At 42.5% G+C, this 13312-nt stretch overlaps 3 protein-coding genes across 3 annotated transcripts; 2 read left to right on the top strand and 1 right to left on the bottom strand.

Annotated features, from left to right (window-relative positions):
- Positions 1–137: 137 nt before the first annotated feature.
- On the bottom strand, positions 138–1376 carry TIF3 (Tif3p; the record flags this gene model as incomplete). Its single annotated transcript, XM_003683076.1, has 1 exon — positions 138–1376. The coding sequence occupies one exon, from the start codon at positions 1374–1376 to the stop codon at positions 138–140; it is 1239 nt and encodes a 412-aa protein (XP_003683124.1).
- Positions 1377–2508: 1132 nt separating this feature from the next.
- On the top strand, positions 2509–4185 carry TDEL0H00530 (uncharacterized protein; the record flags this gene model as incomplete). The annotated part of the gene is made up of 1 exon (XM_003683075.1): positions 2509–4185. The coding sequence occupies one exon, from the start codon at positions 2509–2511 to the stop codon at positions 4183–4185; it is 1677 nt and encodes a 558-aa protein (XP_003683123.1).
- A 1040-nt stretch (positions 4186–5225) lies between these two features.
- On the top strand, positions 5226–12992 carry FMP27 (Fmp27p; the record flags this gene model as incomplete). Its single annotated transcript, XM_003683074.1, has 1 exon — positions 5226–12992. One exon carries the CDS (start codon positions 5226–5228, stop codon positions 12990–12992), a length of 7767 nt encoding a protein of 2588 aa, XP_003683122.1.
- Between the last annotated feature and the right edge of the window lie 320 nt (positions 12993–13312).

Genomic DNA, 13312 nt, shown 5'->3' with positions numbered 1-13312 from the left:
GTCTTATATTTAATGTTTATGTAAACATAGGACTCTTTCAACGCGGGCGCTCGTAAACAATGGTTCTATAACACTAAAATTGACAGTTAAATATTTGTACATTGTTAGAAATAGTATTCTACAAGAGTCATGAGAGCTCATTTGCCGACGGTTTCCCATTCATCATTATCCTCGACGTTCAATTTGCTGGTATCTTGAGCCAATTGAGCGACTTGTGGTTCTTCCTTAGTCTCTTTCTTGGTCTCTTCATCCGCAGTTTCCTCTTCATCGTCATCGTTGCTCAACACATCGAACGCAGATCTTTGAATTTTTGGCTTATCTTCAGTCTTCTCAGCCGCGACAGGCTTCTTGGTGAAGTTGGCTCTTGTTTTCTTCTCTGGAGCTTGGCCACTTCTAGCAGCACCCCAGTCAAGTTGTGGTTCTTCTTTTCTTGGCTTTCTTTCACGGAATTGAGAACCTCTAGCGGCACTCCAGTCCAGGTTTGGCTCCTCTCTTCTTGGTTTTCTTTCTTGGTATTGAGAACCTCTAGCAGCAGACCAATCCAAATTTGGTTCCTCGCGTCTCTCGCGTCTCTCCTCATAGTTAGAACCTCTTGCGACACCCCAGTCCAAGTTTGGTTCCTCACGTCTCTCACGTTTTTCTTCGTAATTAGAACCTCTTGCGACACCCCAATCCAAGTTTGGTTCCTCTCTTCTCTCACGCCTTTCTTGGTAGTTTGAGCCTCTAGCTGCACCCCAATCGAGATCAGGACCTGCAGAATCCCCACTGGCCTGGTAGTTCGAACCACGAGCTCCGTTCCAATCGAAATCACCACCACCACTACCATAACCATCTCTTCTTGGTGCGGCAACAGAAACATAAACAGTACGTTCATTCAACTTGGTACCATTAAAAGTCAAAGCATGAACCAAATCTTCACGTTCTTTCAAAGTCAGGAAAGCAATACCTTTTAAACGAGTTGGATCCTTCATACTTCTGGGCAAATCAACTTCCGCAACAGCACCTTCCTTATGCAAACCGTCTTCAACCCAAGCTTGGACACCCTCGGGAGAGATATCCCATGGAATATTATTGATAATAGCTCTGTATGGAGGATGTGTTGGAACAGGGTATTCTACTCTTTCCTGGAAATCGTTTCTTCCACCACCCAAAGCAGGGTCCAAACGAGACCCTCTGAACCCGGAACCAGAGCCCCCGGCTCCGGCATGCTTAGCGGCAGCCAGTTCCTCCAATGGAATAGTATTAGCCTTCAAGCTTTCGATTGGGATAGTAATCTTGTTTAAGTCGACATCTTCCTCTGCCCAGGACGACCCGAATGTGTCGTCCTGGAGGAAGGAGTTCAGATCCATCTTCACAGTCTTCTTAGGTGGAGCCATAGTGATATACTGGGTTGCAAATAGGCTATAGTCTCTTGCTCATCGCATCAATATCTTGTTTAATCGCAGTAATGTTGCAAATTTTTCACCTTCATCACACCTTACAGCCGGGTAAGAGTGAACTTTCAAATCATAAACAAAGAATTCAATCATATCAATCCATATCATGAACAAGAGTTAAACATCTTCGGCTGATTATCAAGTAGCTCTTCAACCGATAAAGAATTGATTCATACAAATTAAATGGTCTGGAACTAGCTCTAACCGAACTCGTTTAAAGATATCCCTTTTTTAAAACGCTTCGCTTATACCTACTATGAAGTCATTGAATACAAAGCCCACATGCCCAATAAAATCACAATCACAATGAATTACTACTTGCCTATTGTCATAGCAGCGGCAGACAATAAGAAGATCTTTTGGTTGCTGTTTGATAGAATTCTCGATACCTTTTAAAGCAACAAGATTACGATTAGTTACGGCCAAGAATGCCTGGCGACGTCACTGAATAGAGACGTGGTTCCAGAACTGGAAATAAACAAGAGTTACCACTTTGGGGACGTTCGATGCGGCAGGGGGACGTTGCTTGGAGAGAGTTGCCCGATTGGGCATTGTGCAATTCGATAGGGCCCGATAGGGTAAAGATTTGGCATCGACGGGTTCTGGAACCGATGACAGAAAAATTATTTCCTAATCGAGCACAGGTAGCCGCTGAAATAGGTTAGCAAGTTTGCTGAAAATCTCTTTTGGTCAATTCACTGCCAAGAAGTGATGTGCCTATAGTGAGCGTTTTTGTTACGCAAAAGTCGACTATGCCTAGCCAGAACAGCATCATCGGCTACTAACAGGAGCAAGATTCCGCTATGGGAAGGTGAAACTAGTGGAACCTAGGGCCTGGCCCTGGCACAATTGCGGTAATGTCTTAGAGAGGACCATTCGTTGATGTTGAAACAGAGGGATTAGACGTAGGGAACAGATTTGGGGACCGTTGTCGAGGGAATAAACGATGAGAAGTTTGGAGATTGAGCAATTGAGTGGGGAGAATAAGTTATAAAAGGTGGTCCAATTCAGATGAATTGATTAGTTTTTATTCCTCTCTCTTTCTCTCATACTCAGATAACCAGCACTTAAGATGTTACACTCGCTTTCTTCCATTTTATTGCTGCTTCTGGCCTCGGAAGCTGCTTCAGGTGTTGCAGCGGTCGCTGTGGCTATTCCTGACAGCCAGGCGCTTGAAAGGCGTCACCAGGACTCGACAGTGGAGCCTGAGTGTGATGAATGGGAGGAAACAATCCCTACCAGTACCACTTCATGTGATGAATGGGAGGAAACAATCCCTACCAGTACCACTTCATGTGATGAATGGGAGGAAACAATCCCTACCAGTACCACTTCATGTGATGAATGGGAGGAAACAATCCCTACCAGTACCACTTCATGTGATGAATGGGAGGAAACAATCCCTACCAGTACCACTTCATGTGATGAATGGGAGGAAACAATCCCTACCAGTACCACTTCATGTGATGAATGGGAGGAAACAATCCCTATCAGTACCACTTCATGTGATGAATGGGAGGATACAATCCCTATCAGTACCACTTCATGTGATGAATGGGAGGAAACAATCCCTATCGGTACCACTTCATGTGATGAGACTCCAACTTCTACTTCAAGCAAGCCAACTACCAGTATTTCAAGTCCTTCTACTGAAAACTCGAAGCCACCAACCTCTGGTCCTTCCACTTCCCTACCACCAACTTCGAAGCCTTCTACCTCTCAACCACCAACTTCGAAGCCTTCTACTTCTCAGCCACCTAGCTCTGGTCCTTCTACTTCCCTTCCACCAAGCTCGAAGCCTTCTACTTCTCAACCACCAAGCTCGAAGCCTTCTACTTCTCAACCACCAAGCTCGAAGCCTTCTACTTCTCAACCACCAAGCTCGAAGCCTTCTACTTCTCAACCACCAAGCTCGAAGCCTTCTACTTCTCAACCACCAAGCTCGAAGCCTTCTACTTCCCAGCCACCTAGCTCTGGTCCTTCTACTTCCCTACCACCAACTTCGAAGCCTTCTACTTCTCAAGCACCTGCTTCCAGCCCATCAAGCTCTGGCCCATCAAGCTCTGGTCCTACGACTTTGATGCCAAGTACCGCTACTACTTACCAATCAACCACAGAGACCGAGACCACTACTGTTCCATGCTCGACTTCTACCTACGTTACAACAAGCAATGGTACTCCAGTCACTCAAACCACTACCTACACTGTTCCATGTGAGTCTTGTGAGACCTCAACTTCTGTGTTCACGAGCAATGGTACTCCAGTCACTGAGACGGAGACCACCACTGTTCCATGCGAAACCTCGACTTACGTGTCTACCAGTAATGGTACTCCAGTCACTCACACCACTACTTACACCGTTCCATGTGTCACTGAGACCTACGTCTCTACGAGCAACGGTGTACCAGTAACTTACACAAAGACTTACACTGCCCCACGCGAGACTAAGACTTATGTAACCACCAGTGAAGGTACACCAGTCACTTACGTTACTATCCTGCCTATAACTGAAGGGACCACTGAGGCTGCTGCTCAACCAACCGAGGAAGCTACGTCTGCATACGAGACTGTCAGTAACGGTGTCACTGTGACTTCCTACAGCAGTGGAACCCTGGCCTCCTCTACCATTGAAGGTACTGCTGCTCCAGGTGAGAGCACTGCTTCTTCGGTACCAATTTACGAAGGTGCAGCTAACAGACTAGGTGCGGGCATCTCTGGTCTGTTCTTCGCCGCCTTCCTATTATTATAATTCCCAAGATACCTCAAGATTTTTGACACCGCTCTGAAAGAGCAATTATAGTTCGTTCATATAGGGCTAGTCCTTATATACTTATATGTCTATACCATATTGTACTTCTGCTTTGATGCAATTTTGAAAAGCTTTTCATGCGCTTTCTGATTGTAATTTGCCAAGTCTCATTTGTCTAGACCGTTAACTTCATGTGAGCAACTATACATTTTGTTGCAGACTATGTTTGAAGAAGCTAAATGGAAAATTTGCAAAAGTATGTACTTAACTTAAAGTCCTGTATTGGGCTTCTGCAGGCTAAATTTGAAATCTAGATTATAGTGCTTTCAAACATATGAGGTTTGATATATCTTGATCAGTAAGAGACAAATTAGCAATAGGTTCGGATCATATTTTCACATCTTCTTGCTTTGGTATCTATTGATACAATGTCCAAGAGACTTTTAAAAGTTGCATGGGATTCAAAGAAGAGTTTGGCCCTCATTACTTGCGTCTCAACTGTGACTTACAAAATTTCGAGTTTTTTAATACTTCGAATTGAATGGATCACTGCTTCTCAATTACTTGTTCTCAGTAAATTTTTCACAGCTCTACTAAAATTGACAGGATCGGCCTTCCCTATCGCCAAGTTAATCAACAGTACGTAAATATGTTACACTAGCGTAAAGTCGAATGGATGTGATCTCATGACTTCACTGATGATTTGCAAGCGACCTTTTTTTTTTTATAAAGGTACGCAGTAATTAAGCCAATATCAAATTCCTAGGGCACAAGGACGGAAACTCTACTAAAACCTATATTTAAGAGCTTCAGCCATGAAGATATCTAGTTATTACATGCTTGGCGCGCGGCGCTTCGATTCCCGGCTGTCGCCTCTTTTTCGAATGGACAAAGAACCGTCGATCCTTGAAAGCAATGTTTACCCTTCTTTTTTGCCAAGAGCGCTAACTAGCTTATAAAGAATACGAGGAACACGAGGTATAAGAGTAGCACCAATAAGTTATCAACCCACATTGGATCTTTATGGGTCTTTATCGTGTATGGAAAGCCAGCAGACCATGTTTTATGATGGTAGTCTTGCCGTACGGGTGATCGCGGTTGTTTTGGTGGGCGGCGTCCTGATTAATCTGTTATTAAAGGCTTTCTTCGGCCTTTCGGTGGCGTATATCAATCCATTTACGCTTAAAATCCATGGAATTGGCTATCGAGATGCATTAAAGATAGATTCAATACGATTTTTACCCTTGGATAAGCGTGTGGTTGTACGTGGACTGACTATTCGTGCTGTTCCGGCTTCGCAGAAGTCCTCTCAACCCAAGAGTCCATGGTTAAAGCGATACTATAGTTTTATGATGCGGGTGGTTGATGGCCTAAAAGTTAGCTTCTTTGACGTGAATGTGGAGCCCGCCAATATTACGTTTGCAACCCTCGAAGTCACTTTCAAAGCTCCTAAGGTGCAAAATCTCTTTATTGCGAATCTTATTATGGTGCAATTCGGTTGGAAAGGTCAAATTCTATGCGAGGACGCTTCTTTTACTTCGAAATGCGAAGTGATATCGCAGGATATTGGGCACAAGTTCCCGTTACGGGACTTGAGTCTGGATCTTAAAGTAGGGGATCTAACGGTTCCAATGGACGTTTTGAGTCGATTACAGGTGGAGAAAGGTAAGAAAAACATGGTACAGGATGCCCTTAACTTAGAAGACCAAATCAAAATCGCTACGGATAATTTGCTCTCCATAATTGGGCAGGTTCGTCATTCATTGCATCCAGTGGCACGGTTGACCGCTTCTGTAGATAAAATCACGGTCGATCATGTCCCAATGACTACACACCCTGATTTGATGGAATTGAATCAATTTCTGAGTCTGAACCTGTTTGCAGAAAATCTGTCATTCAATGCTGTAAGATTTGAGAAACATATGCCTGGTTTCAAATTACTGTTTCAGGACGAAGACACTCCTTTCAAGTTTAACATCACGATGACAGGGTTTTGCATCTCGATGAACATGAGAGGCAAATGTGCAAAGGGTGGACAACAGACCCTAAAGATGTGCGAGATTCCCAACGTGTCCATCTTTGGCTCGACGAACCTAATCTCTCAAAAGTTTGACTATGAGAGGATTAGTGAGTTGCAAAATGCCATTTGTACCATCAAGGGTCACATATCATCACCTACTGTCGATATAGATGTTGACCATCTATCGCTTTTCAAATGTTTTAAGAAGAACATCAAGGTCTTCTCAAGTACTTTGGTTGCACCCGAGTGTTCACACGAGAGCAAATCGTATTCTGCGTTGGTGGTGAGGAAAAAAGTCTTGCTCAACTATTTCAAATCGTTACTGCCATTAATCAGTGTCAAACTGACTCTGGAAGATCCTCGTGTGATCATTAGCGACCAAGGTGATTTTATGATGCACAAATTGTCAGCACTAATGCTCGACTACAATACAGAGAGATTTATGAAAGAAGGTGCTGAAAAGGGCAGTGAAGCGCACTACGGCGTTAATTGCAATATCGAGATGCTTGCCTTTAAATCACAGCATGTAATGAGGAAGAAGGACTACAAGGGACCTATCTTAGCCATTGATAATATTGGCATTAAAAATCAAGTTGATTTGGTGCCCGAACCGGTAATCGCCGTGAAAGTAAACGTTGATACGTTTAAAGTCGACCTTTCGGAGTTACCGACTATGATCATGATGAATAACATTATCAAGAAACTTGACTCAAGAGTTTTAGACGTGGAGGAAAACTACTTCATGAGCTATTACGAAAAGTTTGCTGAGAGGCTGAAAAATACTGAAGCTGAGTGCTCTAAGATTGGGGAGAGCTTGAAGTGTCAACAAATGCTGCCTAGCGAGCTAATGTTCAGGAGGTTACCTGATTTTTTGGATTACGTCAAGATCGATCTAAGAAACGTTTCTTTCATGTTGGGGGCAAGATCGGTATTCATGCCTCCCTGCGTCTTTTCCAATATTGATTCTCAAAGTCCTGAGGATTTAGTTGATAACAAGTTGAGAAAATATTTCCATGAGACTGATAAGATCCAAATTGCTTTGTTCGGGAACAAGACACAATGGCATAGCAAGATCGAAACGGGAAGGACCACTATGGTGCAATCGGGACAGTCCAGTGACTATGATCGTCTCCATGATCAAGCGCTTGATGATATCTCAACTAGTGATGAGACAGAAATTGAACATCAGTGGAATTTTAATATTTTGATTAATGAGATGTCATCTACAATTGTTTGCGAAACTCCTAATGCCCCAAATACGTTGTCAACTAAGGCTATTTCAAAGGTTTCGGTGATGTCAATTAAAGTATTTCCAGACGTTTCCTCCTTCGAACCTCAAGAGGAGCGAAGAATAATAGTCCAAATTGACAATAAGAGAGCAAAGTCCGTCATTTCTATTATGAACATCTTTCTCGTCATCTCGGGTATCCATACACTGAAACTGATTTTTGGTCGTGATGTCTGCTCTCATAATCGCGAATCCCTGGCGAAGAAACACTTCATGGCCGTCTCTTTAACCAGAAGAAAGAGGTTCTACCATTACATCAGCTGGAAAGAGCTGAAGAGTATCGTGCAGTTCAACTTCTCATCAGAAGTCATGAGCCAAATATTCGTACTACCTAATGGACTGACGGCGAGGGTTCAGACTTCTTCGATATTCATGACCATCAAGAACTTCTCAGACATAGCCATGAATGGTTCCAATTTCCGACTCTGTGTTGAATCACCACTATTTCCAAACTATTGGGTCCGTCTCATTACCGTTTTGCGATTTCGCATACTCGCGGATATCCATCAAACAATAGATCAGATGAAAAGTGACTCCGATAAGTTCGATTCCCTTCCACCAGCAATTGTTCTTGAAAATGAGACGTGGCATTTCAGTATACCTCATAAGTTCGAACTCTACACCCTTGTTGACAATATTCCAACATTTTACAAATCGATGAAGCAAATTATTCATAGTTTCAAGACTTCGAAGGATGATTGCGTCATCTACCCTCATCCAGTTAAGACACCATCTCTCCCTAAAATCAATCTCAAATCAAAAAGAGTGTTATTCAGCATTGATGACGATCCTTTTGAGGCAGAAATTAGTATGATATGTCAAATAGGTCTGGAAGAGCAAAAATCTAGATTAGCCAAGTTAGAAGAATTCGAAAAGCGTACTGCTGCAGACTTGCTAAAACGAAACAAGTCGAGATTGTCCAAAACTCAGACAATGGCTCCATATAAGGCTTGTGAGCTAATGCAAGCTGTTCATGCTATCAAGAGAAAGTTTAGATTGAAAAGAAGTGCCAGCGTTACTAATCTAGGTGACAAACGAGTAAACTCGGAGGATGCCAAACCTGATGACCTAAATGAAGATGAGAATCTTATCCCACCTGAAATCGAGGAAGCTTATCACCGTCTGCTCGAAAACGCTTCAACATCTTGGATCAGAAGAATAAAAGAATATAAACAGAAAGAGAAGCAAACTTTTGAAAACAACTTCGCCTTCCTATGGGGTGACGTTAACTACTCCGCATTGCCTGAAGTATTCAACCATAAAGTCCTTCCATTCGACACGCACCCCTTCTTGACCAACTTGATTATCGAGGGTGTCGATATCGATGTGTTTCGGCCGTCATTTGGTACAGAGGGAGTTCCAAATTTCATCCACGACGTTGGCAAAGGTGTCCCCAAAAGTAGTCAGTATTCGATAATGATTCCCATGTATCTCGACGCGAAGTTCAAAGAAATACGATGGCACTTGAAAGATTACCCATTACCGATGGTGTACATTCCACGATTAGGCAAATCTCAGACTGATAATGGAAAGAACATCCAAATTCATGGTAACTTGATACTCGCAGAGGATATGATCCAATCAAAAAAGGAAATAAGACGAATATTTGTGCCTCTCGTCCCATCCCTAACAAAGGAAGGTGATGAATACTACTCACTCATGGTTCCGAGAACTTTGACAACTCCCAAGATTTTTACAGATTTGCGATTTGATATAAACTCCAATGGCACCACTCAAGTGACCTGGGGAGGTGGGTATCAACCTGCGATCCAACAAACAATGCAATGCCTCGATAACTTCTCGAAACCTCCAATCGATCCTTCTCCTAAAATAGGTTTCTGGGACAAAATGAGGTACATTTTTCATGCTCGAGTAAAAGTTTCATGGAAAGAGAAGGGAAAGTTCGAAGTTTGCTTGAAAGGTGGAAGGAGCCCACATAAGATTGGACAAGATGCTGCGGGATTCATTATTGGATTCTCCGATGATGTTGTGCTCAATTGCAACGAAAGTGACGATCCACTGAATTTTCTTTCTTGCACGGCCGAGAAGGTTCATTTTAGCATACCGAACCATTTCGCGAAGCCTTTGTTAGTTTGGTGTCAACCATCTGACCAAACTGTCTTTATCCCTAGCCACAGTAACACCAATCTTCAACAATATGCTTCCTTCTATTATATGCTGGATTTGGAAAAATCACGAAGGCACGCATCAGAGGCTGCTGCTATGCGTTCTCACTACATCGAAAAAACTGGTATCAGTTTGGCAGGTGGTATTGCATTGAACGTGGGGATAGTTCTAGAGAGGCTCAAACTAGGAACCAAGGACAGAACAATTTCTTCTCGGCCCCATTATGATACTAGGCTATGTAATCCAAAAGCGGTGGAGGACAAAGGCAGTCACGATTCATACGCTGGATTCAGGAGTGACTTCATCCATATGTCATTTCTCCTTTTATCAAATGGTGTCAATGCATACAACAAAATGCAATTAAGCCCTGCGGGTTTACATACCTTCATGACTTGGTGGAGATCGTTTGCGGGAGGTCTCCCCGTTAGAAGGGGTCCTTTGTTTGGGCTTCAAAGTATTAGCCCTAAATTCGGAGAGCATTTGTACACCATATCATATCACGCTGACGTTGCCCCTCTTTACATAACTCACATTGCTCATAGTATCCACAGCTCTCATGAGTTGAAGAAAAATAATGGGGAGGCTGTGGAGTTTGCAGGGCTGAAAGCTAAGACAGAGCACTTCGTTATGGATCTCCATCAGAGAAAGGAGGTCATGCTCAAGTACCAAGAAGGACTGGATAAGACAAAGAAAATCATGAATCTCAAATTTTTGGAAGGTGATGTTTCCACGGCGGCTATCGATATTAGAGCTGTGGAGGCTACATTCAAAAGTGCCAAGTTTGTTGAGGAGAAAGAGGATTCGAACATCCAAATTCCAGATAATGACCTGGCTTGGTACGATCCTACCGATTTCGAAGATACTGATTTTATTGACATTGATAGCTACGTTCCCAATTTACGGATGTTAAGACTACTTTATTCTTGCCAATTCAAGTACCGAAGGCGTGCCTCGTATGGTGACAAGTTCCAAGTTGATCCCAACACGCATAAGCGCATAGTTCCTTTCAAGAATAATATATCACACAAATGTGTATTTGGCGAACCGCTAAAATTACCGTTCAAAGCTCTTCGTGAGAGAAAAGAGCGACTGATCGAGTACAAGGATAAGTTGGAGCAAAAGCTGAGTGGGAATGATGATGAATCAGACGTTACTTTCATCAAAAGACATATAAAGAAGACCAATACGGCTATTGAAAAAGTTGAGTTACTGCTCAAAGATTTTGAAACGCTCAAAAGGAAACAAGACTGTGAGAATTTTGAGCCATCTTTCAATTACCCAATGATCAATATGGTTCAAAACTCGGTCATAGCTGCGAACGAATACGAAAACAGATACCATGTTTGTGAAATGTTATTAAAGTGGAACGAAGGCACAAGAAATGCCGTTTTCAAATACTTACATTACCTCAGTCTGAGTCGCCAATTATCATCTCTCAGTGAGCAGCAATGCTCAAAATTGATTGATGAAATTATTCGACGCAAAAACGCTCCTGGAGATACCGATCGTAACAGTATCGATAGTCAGAACAGGGATGGCTCCCAATTTGAAGCAGAACTAAACAGGTCGAACGAGGAGAATTTTAACGAAGTCCTGGAGAAGATCTTCAAAGAAGGAATATCAGAACTGGGTGTTGACATTGATTACGAGGTTCATCATAATCACATAGTCCATTTCATAAGTCCTCAAATTCAGCTGATCACTGAACAAGAGCCTGATTCATGTGTCGTTGTAGCCGCGCCCAGCATCATGATGAAAGTCATGTCTTTTGGAAACAAAGAAGCTCAATACAGCGATGAAGCATTTCTCAAACGATACGCGGTACATTTCATTAAGGGCAATGTTTTTCATTTCCGTAAGGATGAGTATCACGTTGATCGGGAAGGGTTTCACGAAGTATTCTTTTCACTCAGCGGCTATGGACAAGAGGATGAAACTCAGTGGCCACCTTGGCTGAGTCTTGATCTCTGTTACGACCCAGAGCCCCTAGCTTCTAACGCAGTTGTTAAGGAGCTTTCTGCTGTTTCCTTGTATGATAATGTCTCTCAACGGCCTACCTTGTATAATATGAATCAGGGGAAAGTAAGAGATACCTTAAGTGCTTATGTTCCTTTAATTGTGGTTGAATCTAATTCGGAAAGGTATATTACACTCTACAGGCTGGTCACCAACCTTATTATGTATATGGAGCCCGAAAGTGCAGAACTGCGCAAGCAAATTGAAAAGCTAACTATAGGGTTAGATACAGAGGATGGAGCTCAGTTAAATCAAATGTTATCAAAGATTCAAACGAACTTGAAAGTCCTTTCGGCAGTTGAGCAGGAGTTCCTCTACAGGAGGCATATCCTCGACTCCGCTGATACACAGGAATTTGCGGCCATTCGTAACGAGAAAGCAGATCATTGGCTGCGACTCTATATCATGATGAGAGTGTTTGGTTCTAATCAAGGATGGGCAGCAAACCCAGATCATTGTTTGTTGTGGAATTTCCATGCCAAGGAAATCATACTTCACATGCTGGAAAGCGATTCTACTTCATTCCTGGATGTTGCGATTGCCAAACTTCACTTTCAAAGAGAGGAAACATCCAGTGGCTTTAACAGGAATAGGGCTACAGTTGATATGGCTCAAACCTTTGACCTTCAAAAGGGAGCAACCTATAAAAGCATTTTCGGACCTTACTTATCGACGTCTCTGAAAAGAAGTCAGCATAGATCACAAGATCAACCGCTCATTGACATCAATTGGGCGATGAATTCGCCAGTGGGCGGCATCAAAGTCATACAGTATATTGAGACGAATTTGGCTGACTTGTCCATGGCATTAGAGGAGGAGACATTGAAGAAAATCATTACGTGGTTGTTTCCAACCGAGTTCAATGCCAATATATCAGGCAAAGACGGAGGCAAAGAAACTGATGAACCAGATGATACCTACGATCCCGAGCTTACTGAAGACTACGTGAATTTAGCCGGAGAGAAAAGCCCGGATTTGCATGAGATGGTTCAACGATCTGTTGATTTCTTTATAATGGAGAATCTAACTATCAACAGTTTTCAATTATGCATAAGTTTCCGCGGTAAAGGTGCTATGCGTATTGCTAATGTGACAAACTTCATCTTCCATTTCCCACAATTGACTTTTGAGAACCAGACCATGCGTATGATTGACCTGTTAATGGAATTAAAGAAAGTAGTATTCAAAGATGTGTTGAAGCATACGGCAAAGTTTCTCGAAACGAAAGTACGTAATCGTCCTGAAGAGGCAAGGGAAAGAGAAGTCGCCCCGCTGAGACAGCTTTCTCATTACAACTCTTACACCAAGATTGAAGATATGCAGGATGAAAGCTCAAATATGCGACGCTTAAGTTAAGCTCAGCATTATATATAGACAATTTAATATTTACAATTTTACTAAGGTTCTTTTTCTCAAGCCATCTATCTCATTTGTACTGAGACACAGTGAGAAAGACTCTTCACTATTCCTCATCTTGGGCTCTCTAGAATGATAAATAAAAATTATGATCTTGGATCACTCGAACACACTCTGTAACTGAGTGTTTATGATTTAGGACCCTTTGTGAGACCGCAGTATTTTGATTGAGGCAGAATAACAGCCTATGGTACTAGATATTGTTTCCGTATCGATATGTCTCGTCACTGAGGCGTGCAACAGATGCTATACATAAAAAG

The sequence above is a fragment of the Torulaspora delbrueckii genome, chromosome 8, assembly GCF_000243375.1.
Source record: "Torulaspora delbrueckii CBS 1146 chromosome 8, complete genome".
Lineage (NCBI taxonomy): Eukaryota > Fungi > Ascomycota > Saccharomycetes > Saccharomycetales > Saccharomycetaceae > Torulaspora > Torulaspora delbrueckii.
This window is presented reverse-complemented; position numbering and strand designations above follow the sequence as displayed.